At 41.4% G+C, this 12,312-nt stretch overlaps 1 protein-coding gene across 1 annotated transcript in view; it reads left to right on the top strand.

Moving 5' to 3' along the window:
- Nucleotides 1-318: 318 nt before the first annotated feature.
- Nucleotides 319-12,312, top strand: part of Lgr5 (leucine rich repeat containing G protein-coupled receptor 5) — a 111,774-nt gene continuing 99,780 nt past the window's right edge. Inside the window, exon 1 of the mRNA XM_048359449.1 lies at nt 319-749. Within this exon, the coding sequence (XP_048215406.1) occupies nt 538-749 (212 nt within the window). The 5' untranslated portion in view covers nt 319-537. The remainder of the gene's footprint in view (nt 750-12,312) is intronic.

Genomic DNA, 12,312 nt, shown 5'->3' with positions numbered 1-12,312 from the left:
AATCCGCCCCCGTGGAGGCGCAGGGAGTGGAAAACTGCACAGCACCTCGTGCCACCCACAACCTCACAGGCCGAGTCTGGGGAAAGGAGGGGAGGGAACCAGGAGGAGGGAAAGTGGGGCCGGGCTGGAGGAATAGGGATGCGGGGGGCGGGGGGGGGGGTGCATGGGAAGCTAGGCTGCGCTGACGTCACTAGGCGCGCAATTTGCGCTGGAGCGCTTTAAAAAACGGGCGTGCGAGCGGAGATGCTGCTCCACACCGCGCAGACCGCCTGCAGCAGCGAGGCTCGTCGCCACCGGCGCGGCCGCAGCGAGGGGAGCTTCGGCGGCCGCGTGGCTGCGAACCGGCTCTTCAGTCCCCGCGCACCCTCTCCTCCGCGCCCCTGGCGGGGACCAACCGAGTGCAGCGCGCACAGCTGCCTGTCGCCCGCTGAGCCGCAGTAGCCCGCGGAGAGACTCCTGGCGCGCCCCGAACAGCGGCCACAGCCCGGGCTCTGCCCTCTGCCGGCGTCCGGCTCGCGGATCACTGTCTCGGGCACCATGGACACCTCCCGCGTCGGCGTGCTCCTGTCCTTGCCGGTGCTGCTGCAGCTGGCGGCCGGGGGCGGCTCGCCCAGGTCCGACGCGCTGCTGAGGGGCTGCCCCATGCACTGTCAGTGCGAACCCGACGGCAGGATGTTGCTCAGGGTGGATTGCTCCGATGTGGGGCTCTCGGAGCTGCCCACCAACCTCAGTGTCTTCACCTCCTACCTGTAAGTACGCCCCACATCTCACTCTGGGACTTAAAGGGCAAATGAAAGCAGTGCAGGGCTAGGCTTGGCCGGGGGTGGGGGGGGGGGCAGGAAGGAAGGGAGGGCTTCTGGGCTCTGGGAAGGGCGGGCGAGCTTGCCAAGGGCATCCTAATTAGACATGTTTGGGCCTCCAGAACAACGCACGTGTCTCAGAGGGTGGCGCGCCCACACTTGGTGGGTGCGCAGAGAAACCGCTTCAAGTGCAACCCTGGGAAAGAGAGGGGACGCCGCCGCTCCGAGGTCCAGCGCCAGGCGCACGGCAAAGCCAGTGCTTCCGAGAGGAGGCATTGGTGTGCAGCGTGTGTATTTGTGCCCAGGTGCCTGGCACACAAGGCCGGGCTACCTGTCTGATCGCGCCTAACCTCCTTCTTGTGCTCAGTCGATTTCCACGAAGAGATGAGCTGTAAAGCCCCCCCCCAGCCCCCCGGAGAGAGAAACCCAACTTGCCCAGCTCCAAAGGGACTTAGGCTGCATCCCTAGCACTTTAGCGTAATGTACACTTTTTCTTTCTTTTCTTCTTTTTTTCCCCCAACAAAGTGATTAAAATGTGGCAACCGCAATCCGCGATTAGAGCTGCCAGAACGTTATCTTTACCTTTGGCTGCCCGAGCCACCCTTTGAAGTGCCGGCGGGCCCCGGAGTAATCTTTAACCATCTCCCCCCCGGGGAGGCCAGGGGAGGGGGCTGGGGGCGGCCGAGCGGGTAAACAGCGGCGCCAACATCCAAGGCAAGAGGAGAACCTGACGCTCTCTATCATCTCTTAGGGACCCTCCTACCCTTTCTTTCTTTCCCTTCTTTGACCTCCAAAACCCCCACCATGGACACCAGGCACAGATTCCTAACTGTGAGAAGCCAGAGCCGAAAAGTGACAGGTGATTGGGTGGATGAGGTGACTCGGGAGAGCAAGCTTGTTCTGGGGGGACCAAGGTAACTACCCCTCGATTCACCAGTTATAATTTGAGGCTTGCTTCTCTCGGCCAAGAGATCAGAGTCCAGACTGGCCTAGAAAAGAAAAATAAAAGTGAGCGCTCTTGACCCTGAGGTGCAACATTTGGGTTTTTGTTCAAGAACATTGCGGTGAGCCCATCCCAAACACATTTATTCCCAATTTCGGCTTCTCTGATGTACCTTGGCAGGAGTGCGATGGGATGTTTGAGAACTTGGGTTTTCTATTTAATTGTTTTTCGAGAGGAAAGAAACATAAAGAGGCTTTTACAATATTTCCTACACAGATAGCTATTCTTTTTTTTTTTCCTTCTGGAAACAGGAAGAGCAAATTCTAAAAGAAAAAAAAACTGGCTTTAATAAAGCATTTAAAGAAAGGGAATGTCTTGCTAGATATTTAGAAGGGGTGGATGTCATCAATCACCCCTCCATCTAACCTCAGTCTGTGTTGGTTATTTTTCTTTATCTGGTTAGGACTTAAAATTGTGTGCTCCACCACATTGCTCCTCAGTTGCACTGCTTGCTGGTGATAACGATACTTTTCCAGGGATGGAAATCTGCTCTCCGAAGTGGTCCTTCTTTCAGAATTCTCATTTCCTCCTCCTGAACAGCTGTCCCACCATAAAGCAGAGCACGCATCCTTACCTCTGTGGCTTAACTGCTAAGACCAATGAGGCAAGGATAATGTGTTTCTGAGACCAGTTTTGCAATTTCTCTTAAGAGGCTAGTCTGTCCTTTCCTACCACCCTGAAGAAGAAATTCCACTATTTACAAGAGTGGTAACGGTACTCTCCATATAGAAAGTTGCCTACTATTTAAATCATGCATTCATTATAACATTATAAAATCATTTTTAAGAATATGTCAAATCAATGTATGGTTACTGTCAGAGTGCTTCCTCTCTCTCTCTCTCTCTCTCTCTCTCTCTCTCTCTCTCTCTCTCTCTCTCACTTGATCTTAGCCAAAAGGCCAAGAAGTGATTCTCTCTCTCTCTCTCTCTCTCTCTCTCTCTCTCTCTCTCACACACACACACACACACACACACACACACATTTGTTGGGCTTCTGTTGCTAATAGCCTGAAATTCTGCTTTAACCTGTTTCCCACATGTTTCAAATGTATTTTAACTTCATCCTCCTGTCTCAGGAGAGCTTGCTGCCACCTACCTAGCACCACTGTTCCCTATCTATTACTATAATAGAGGACACCTTGAAGTTAAGACACCATTCCGAAATGAATCATCATATTATTCTCTGACTTTTTATGCCAGCCTGTACCCTGGTCTCAGGATCAATGTTTTCAGTGCCTTACAAAATATTAAGCTCAGGGTGTCATTCAAAGGGAATAGGGTGAACACTGAATATGTGTTTCTCATGGCTAACACTGCAGGGAATACAAGTGCAGAACACAATGAAGAACCAATCTGGAGTCCCTCACCATGGGTGAGCTCATCATGATCTGATCTCTTTAAAGAGTACAAAATGAGTGCTCTTTCAAGCTGGTTTAGGGGTTGAGGGCTTTCTGTTTTGACCACCACCACAGAGGCTTTTCATCAGACACTAAGGGTAAATGATGCCCTCTTTTGGCGGCACCTAGTATTACCTGACTGTTTCTGCCTTCTCGGGCACAGTCATGATCTAAAGGAGAAAATTTGATTTACTCATATTCAAGTTAATGAGCACTGATTTATTGATTTTTCTTGTTTTAAGCAATGTCATTTGTTTTGAAGAGCACACAAAGTGTTGACTACATTGTACTAGGGCTCAGTGGTAAAGCTTTCATTAGAAAATTAAAGCAGCAAAAGAACAGTGTAAGAGGCCAGAACTACTATCTGCTATTGTTTGTAATAGATTATCATCATTTATTTAGTCAAAATGTTATCTCCTAATCCCACTCAACAAAAAAAGTACAAGTATTTTCTTTCCTTCCAACAGATTTGGCCATGGCAAATTCCAGCTGTATATATTTGGCAAATAGATTTTTCACAATCTGATAGTCAGACTGGTAGGTAAAGAAAGTTTCCTAAATCTCTTTACAGAAGGCAAGAACTGTTTATGCACCATTTTATAATCTCTTCCCAGAAAAGCTAAATCTTAAGCCAGTTCAAACATTAATATTAACTCTCTTTTCTTACTTAGTTGCATTCCCCAGTAGATCTGTAACTGGACCATTGAACAGAGTAGAAACTCTGGGAGGAAAAAAAAATCTCAGTCTTGATCTCTTCTCTCCCTCCTTCTCCCTTCTCTCCCCCTTCGTCCTCCATGTCCTCTCTCTCTCCACTGACTCTGACTTTACTAACAGGGGCCAATAAAATTCACTGAGCAGAAAATAAGAAAGAAGCCTTCATTAAAATATAAGGGCAGAAAATAATTGTTTACAATGTTCAATATATCACATTCGACTGGTAGTGGTCAGCCAGAAAGAACAGTAGGTGAAGCAAGTAGTCTTATTATTATTTTAGTGTATCAAATATGGACACGTTGGCTAATAGGATTTTAAAAGTAAATTTACTGCTTTGATATATCCTTCATTTACTTGGTGTGACACCCATACAGTGAACAGTTTAATATACAAAAGGTACTTCTAAAAAAATCATGTACAAGAGTGATCTAAACACAGCTTTTCGTTGTGGTTCCCTGAACATAATTTTTGTTGTTGAACCAAAGGAATTGAGAGAATTGTTTTGTTAGGTTTTGTGTGATGTGGATGCTTTTGCGTGTATCATTTTGAAAAGGAACTTGATTTTATATATGGTCTATTAAACTGATGCTAGTAAGAACTGGTCAAAAACATTTACCAGTTAAAAGTAATATGGTCCTGGAATCGTATGTACATAAATCTTCTTTGAAAATGGTATTGTATGTTTCTAGTCCCCTTCAAGCAAAGATATTTTAAGTGAAAGAAAATGTTCACACTTCAGAAATAATTACAAATACCTTGAGAATTATTATATCTTGAAATTCAGATCAATTGCAATAGCAGATTTTATACTTTTTGATGTATAACATACTTTTAATATTGTTTTAAACAAAATTATATCAATAACTTACATGCATTTTTTTTGCCAGTCCTGGGGCTTGAACTCAGGGCCTAGGCACTGTCCTTGAGCTTCTTTTGCTCAAGGCTAGCACTCTGCCACTTGAGCCACAGTACCACTTCCAGTTTTTCCTCTTGATGTGGCACTGAGGAATTGAACCAAGGGCTTTATGCATGCTAGGCAAGCACTTAACCACTAAGCCATATTCCCAGCCCCCTTACCTGCATTTTCAATGATGTTTTATTCTTCAGGATTCTCCAGAGGGTTTCCAATAGTGTTGGGAGGACAATTATTATAACTAATTAAATTAGTCTGAGTAATTTCTTTTAAATATTAAGCTCTAATTCAAACAATTTTGTGGTACTGTTGTAGAACAAATGTGTTGTTGAATATATTCAGTATGTGCATGGCTGAGTTTGTGTGACAAGCATGAATTTTTTTCATGGAATTATCATCTTCAGGATATTTTTTACTTTGCTACTTTTCTTCAAAGAAAAAGAAAACCTGATAATGCAACCAACCGTGATGATTATAAATAAGTTAGAAGACTGGGACAAAAAAAGAGCTCTGTAGCCAAATAAAATCATATTTTTGACACTGGAACCATTCACAATTGAATGTGTTTAAGGGCATTCTATGATTTCTCAAAGCTAGGTTTTAATCTAAGCTACTTAGGAGACTGAGATCTGAAGATCATGGTTCAAAGCCAGCTTAGGCAGGAAAGTCTTGTCTTTAATTAGCTACCAGAAAGCCAGAAGTTGGTGGTAGAGCACTAGCCACGGGGAAAAATACAAACTCAGGGATAGCACCCAAGCCTTGAGAGCAAGCCCCAGGACCAGAACACACACACACACACACACACACACACACACACACACACGCACACACTTCAACCTTCTCACTCCATTACAATTTTTGTTTGTTTTTCCTTTATAAATTCTTGTAGAGAGATAAATCAGACTGGCAGAAAAGCCTCACTAATAGATGATATACCAGTCAAAACAAATGGGTTATCCGGTCTTGCTGCTCTGTTAGATGTGTGTAGTGGAAATTTCTTTGTTAGGTCTGCCCATGAGATTCACAACCCACAACTCTGGGATTCGCAGTTAAATTCACATTTTTATTCAACCATTATATGAAACAGTTAGATGCCAAATTTCACATGTAGAATGTATAATCTATGAGAAAAGGGGACATTCTACAAGCTATAATGGGCAGCTTTTCATTAAATTTTTGTAACTCAAAAGTTAATTTTATTCTCCACTGGTTACGTAGTGAGAAGCAGGTCCTGTCTTAAAAACCTGTAGAATGTTATTCACCTCTTTAATCAAAGCTTTTTCTATGACACTGCCTAAACTCATTGAGAATGCCTTACTTGAAATTGGAACATAAAAGAATATGAGTCATCTGATTTTAAGAAATTGAATAATATTATCTAGTGGTCATGCCAAAATATTTAACAGAATATTAGTACTTAAAATATTATTTAAAAGCAGAAATACTCCCTCATATATGACTTCCATTCTCAATGCTTGAGTCTGGAATTGAAGCAGTTGAAATTATTTTGCAAGTACTGAAAGGAAGCAACCATGACCGTGAAAACATCTTCCTCAAGTCAGATGAAATAGTACCCCAGGATGTAATGACATGCTCTCTTTCCTTCAGTTTACTCTCTTCACTTAACTATGAGATCTTCCTCCAGGGTAGGAAATCTTCTACTTTAGATTCCAAATACCTACATCAGTGTCTATCTCTTTAAAAAAAGACTACTTAATAAATATTTCTTCTGTTAGGGTTAGTATAATTGGCAGAGTCAGCTGCTGAAATTCTAACAGCTAACAGAGGGAAGAAAAAGAGGAATAGTCCTTGTGTATATGAACAATACAGGCTCCTAGCATGCACCAATTCTGGTCCAGTCCCATATGAAATATAGTTGAATGGTATGATGAGTTGCTTCACACACACACACACACACACAAGAATCTATATATACAAATCACTTTATTTTCATAAAAATAACAGCTGAAGTTTATACTGTGTGTATATTGTGTCAAACATTCTTCTGAATACAATACTTAGTCACTTGTACAACTTTATGATGTCGGTACTATCATCTTTCCTAACCTGGAAGGCTGTAAGATTGTCCCAAGGATATTTCCGTTGTTCAAAGCATATTTGAATTTTTTTTACTTATCTGCAGTTCATTTTATCAACAACCCAAAATAGCCAACCTTCCAATTTACAGTTGTCTCATAATTGGTACTAAAAGTTTGGCTCATTCTTCTCAGGAAGACAATTTATGAAGTTCTCAGTTAAGAAATATTTCTCAGAAACCTCAGAGCAAAAAGTAACTTTTAATTTTCAATGGATATTTTCTTCGAGTTTAAGGCCAATATGTTTAGTAAGTATGTATTTTATATGTTTATTTTCTTACTAGTCATAAGAACAATTTCTCTTGTCTCCAGCTCAGAGCTTAGTTATGATAGCTACAGATATTGTAATCAATGAATTAGCAACATTCTAGACAAAAAGTTCTTTTTTGCTATTATGAGATTTGTGTGTCAAATAAAATGATTCCTTTCTTTGGGACCATTCTCAGTTTAGAGATAAGAACTTTCTTAAGATGTGATTTTTGTTTTTTTGCCAGTCCTGGGGCTTGAACTCAAGGCCTGGGCACTGTCCCTGGGCTTCTTTGCTTAAGGCTAGCACTCTACCACTTGAGCCACAGTGACACTTCTAGCATTTTCTCTTTATGTGGTACTGAGGAATCGAACCCAGAGTTTCATGCATGCTAGGCAAACACTTTATCACTAAGCCATATTCCCATCCCAAGAGGTGAATATTTTTCAAATGTGGTTTTTTTCTCTAAAGTGGGAGCAATGCAATGAATTGGTACCACCAAAGGTACCATATATCATTCAAGTCAGGATAAATCATGTTTTATCAAATTTCTCAACACAAACTACTTATTATATCTTAACAAATATACCAGTGGTAGAGTCTTCTGAGCCAGCTAGAATCTGGATGATCAGAGAAATATCCTCTCCTTTAAACAAATATTTAATCTCATCAGTCTGTCAATTCAGCTGTTGTTATAAACCTGATATATAGTCATCACTTGTGGTAGTACAAAGTCAACATGAACAAACAAATGATTACCAATTCATTTTAAGTTATATTATTCTGTAAAGAGCTCCTCATCAAGTAAATGCTATTGTTGGAAAAATGTAGAATATGTTAGGCTACAATCTCTAAAATCTCTCAAAATGAGACTCTACTAATTTCTTGTTAACATTTATCATTTGCAGTTCTTCAGCAATCTCTAACTCTTAGATGTTTTGTCATATTTGTTCACATCTTTCTCACATTCTTGCCTTCAGAAGTAGATTTGCCTCAACAACAAACAAGAACTGTGGTGATCATGAAGAAGAGAGTGATGTCAGGCACACAGTAACACATATTCCAACACACCAACAAGCAACACTGCCCTTTGTGCCACTGCTGGGCAGAAATGATACGTACGGATGTTGACAGAGCATGGCAATGGAGGGTCAACCCTTTTAAGGGGAAAGACTGAGAGGCTGGCTGTGTGAAGGCACCTTTGGTTCAGTTCAGAAACTGAAATGCAGAAGACAATTGTCCTGGCAAAGGGAGCCCAACTCCAGCTGAGAACGCGTGCTCCCAGCTGACCTTCCTCGTCAGCCTGCCAGCCAAGATTAAGCTCTCCTCAAGTGGATCCTTGTTAGCCTGGCCTTTTCCCCAGTGTTGCTCATCTTTCACAACTGGAAGCCAAGTGTTTTAAACTGTTATTCAATTTTGCAGCCAAATTTCTTTATTTCTTCCTTCCATCTCTCCCCACTCTCCACTTCTTTCTCTCTCTTTCTCTTTTCCTCCCTCTACAAACAGTAACTACTACTATCCTTTTATGTGAAACCTAGATTAAATAGAGCATGATCTCTATGAAAGATGTCTATTTGCAAAAATAACCTTCCTTTGATCAAGAAAAAGCCACAAAAGTGTACTTCGCAGGAAAGTAGAAAACCACACATGATCTCAAGTGGAAAAAATATAAAGAATTTGCTGGGTTTTTAACCTTAGTACATAACAAAGATATTATTTTAAAGTTGGTTGGTCACTGTGGGCTGTGTTAGAACTTTCATTTGTTGAGTTTGGGTTTACCCCATGTTATTTTAATGAATTTATTGGTTCGGCATACAATACACCACCTGGTACTTGAACTTTTTAGGCTATAAATTTTCTCATGAGGCCCTTGAAGGGATTCTATTACATAACCAGTGAGTCTTTAAATCTATTGGCACAAACATAACATTACAGTTCCTGAATTCATATGAAGTAAAGATTATTTGATTATAAAAATGAGACTTTCTATGGAAAAAGTTCCATTTCCTAGTTATCTTTTTTGTATATCTATTGTGATTGTTTTACAGTGATCATTTGTTTTACAGTATTTGTTTGACAGATTTACAAGATAGATTTAGAGTCCTCTAGTAAAATCTGAGATTTAAAGAAATATTTTTTCTTTTATACTTTTGTCATTCGTGTGGCTTGAACTCGGGGTGCTGTTCCTGAGCTCTTTTTGCTCAAGGTTAGTGCTCTCCCACTTTGAGCCACAGTGCTACTTCCAGTTTCCTGGTAGGTAATTGGAGATGAGTCTCATGGACTTTGCTGTCCAGGCTGGCTTTGAACCATGATCCTTCGATTTCAGCTTCCTGAGAAGCTAAGATTATGTGTGTGAGCCACCAGCACCCAGCTAAGAAATCTTCTTTAATTGTTCTACATTCTCCCTGTCCTGAAAGAATCTTTAGCAGTCATGTGTGCCTTTACAATAGCTCGACTCTACAGCTGTTAGAATGTTAGCTGCCCAATAGAATTGATGCCTAGAAAAAAAGAATGGCAAGGGAGGTAGAAAGCCAAGGAAATCTGTTACCCAGTGGGCAGTGCAGACAAAACTGGGCGCTGCGAGGAGCTGAACTCCTCTAGATACCTGTTTCCAGGTGGTACACTTCTTTCCTCTTCTTTATCCCTTATCTGTAGAGGATGCCTGAGGACGAATGACAGGATGCATCTTCCTAAATGCAGATGCTCACCCTCCGTCCCAGGCCTTCAAATGACAACATGAGGAAGTTACAAGGAACATCTTTGGGATTCAAACACCATCCCCATTGGAGTGTTTGATTTTTAACTTGAGAACTCCTTTTCTATGATGATCTTCACTCACCCACAGCCTCTGGCCCCCCAGCAGCTGTTGTTCTCTGAGACTCTGTGCTTGCAGAGCACAGGAAGAAGTTCAAGATCTTTTTTCACTGAATCTTCAAGCTCGGGTAGCAAAAGGAAATCCGAGTTAAACCAGATTCTCCGGGGGTGTAAGCAGATCGCATTAGGAAAACTCACAAGTTTTAGCGATGTGATTAACAGACGGCAAATATCCACCTTCCACCTTCCAGCTGTGGGCCTTCAAGCAAAATATCCCCTTCCCCAGGGTCTCACAGTCGTGAGAAGTTTTGGGTGGATATGGTCTGGTCCGGAGTGACTATTACTTAGCAGTCTGAAGCTCCATTTGCCTTAGCTATAGAGATGACTCAAAATATAATTAATTGTATATTGGGAAGGAAAGGCTAATTGGATAGATTTATGTTCATCATAATGAAACCAATTTAGAGCTTCAACTACTAGCTAACTACACTTAGGATAAATTCTATAAATGATTAAAAGGATAATCTTTTAGCCACAAATTACCAGAAGAACTATGCTGTGTATCTAAGGTCCTATGACACAGTGCAGTATTCTAATTTAATCATAATGATCAGAAAATTACCATCATTGCCCAAATAAATGGAACTCAAATCACTTAGGTAGGTTGTGGAGGAGTTTACAGACACAGCCAAAAGCCACCTCTACTCAGGGAATTTAGGATGCAGAGGGTATCCGAGGTCATCTAATTTAATACTCTAATTTCACAGATAATGAAATTATTGTTCACAAGAGTTAAGTGATATACCCACCATAAATGAATGGATTAATTAATTAGTTAATTTTACTTGGTTAAATTATTTAATTTTTCAAAGCTGGAAAAGATAGAATTGGAACCCACATCTCCCGAATACCCAGTATTTTTCTTCTTGTCACCTTTTTGTTCCAATGCCACATAAACTCAGCTGAATTCTAAAACTCCAAGTGACTTTTCCAGGTGATGCCAAATATTCCATTACTTATGCATATTAATATAGATATTTGTACCCAGATATGTGCCTTAACTCTATCATTACCAGTTTATTTTAGTCTATAGTAGAGACAGCTGAAGTATCTCAGTATTATCTGAAAAGTCTGTAGAGCAAGATAAAGCAATTCAATTTAGTTTGAGGACAAAATACCTTCCAAAGTTTCTATTTATAGCTGGGGATTTTTGTTTATTTGGTTTGTTTTGTTTTCCCTAACTTTACCTGGGATAGCCTCAAACTTGAGATCTTTCTGTTTCCATCTGAGGAGTGGCTGGGATTACAGGTATATACCACTCTGCCCATCAAGGTCTCCTCCATTTTCACATGAATAAAGTGGCACTCTACTCTCATAGAATACAGTAGCCCCAATGTGCGCAAACTCCCTCCTCGCTTCTACCTAGTCTGTCCAAAATGCACCTTTGGTTGTGCCCATCCTGTCTGGTCAAAGCACTTACCATATTTGACCACAATATTCCATCTACTTGTCGCTTTCCATTACTGGACTACAAAGTACAAACTCATTGAGTTGTAGATTTTCTTTTTTTTTTTCAAAGAAGAAAAGAATCTCCTGGGTATTGGATCACGACACAGAATTCCTGTGTATTAGTCATGATTTTTATTTTCTGTATTTTATCTTCTCTGACATCTGGAAGCTTATTGATCCTGGAAAGACTGCTCCTTCCTAGGCTAATTCCTAGACATAGAAAATTACTCTCCTTTGAATGTGTCTTTCAGATGCAAAGTAACCAACCTAAAACCTATACCTCACCACTTTGCTTATGGGCTTTTTCAGGAAGGTTTACTCTAGGTCAATCTTCACTGTCCTAAACACCCAGAGGTCAGCTACTAGACAAGTGGGGATAATCCCTAAATCCAAAACCCCATTGAAATCATACAAACCATCCAAACCCAAGCCAGTTTGCCCTGCCTTGCCCATTCCTTCCTATGGAAAGCACAATGGAGGTTCTTGCCCATGTTCTTCTCCTTTTTCCCCATTTCCTTCTGCTTCCTGACTGACCGACCGGGTGCTCCCGTGTCACCCTGCATGACACAGGGTGCCACGAAAACTCTGACTAGTGAGCTCTCTTGCCAGCAGCAGTAGTCTTCTGATCCATTGGTTTCATCATGCCTGAATAGCATTTTAAAAACTACATTTGCAAACTCCCCAAGGGAAAGTCAGCTCTTTCTCTTTCCTCCATCGTTCTAAGTAAAGCTTAGGGGATGGGAATATGGCCTAGTGGTAAAAATCGTTTGCCTCATATACATGAAGCCCTGGGTTCCATCCCTCAGCACCACATATATAG

The sequence above is a fragment of the Perognathus longimembris genome, chromosome 1 (assembly GCF_023159225.1).
Source record: "Perognathus longimembris pacificus isolate PPM17 chromosome 1, ASM2315922v1, whole genome shotgun sequence".
Classification (NCBI taxonomy): Eukaryota; Metazoa; Chordata; class Mammalia; order Rodentia; family Heteromyidae; genus Perognathus; species Perognathus longimembris.
This window is presented reverse-complemented; position numbering and strand designations above follow the sequence as displayed.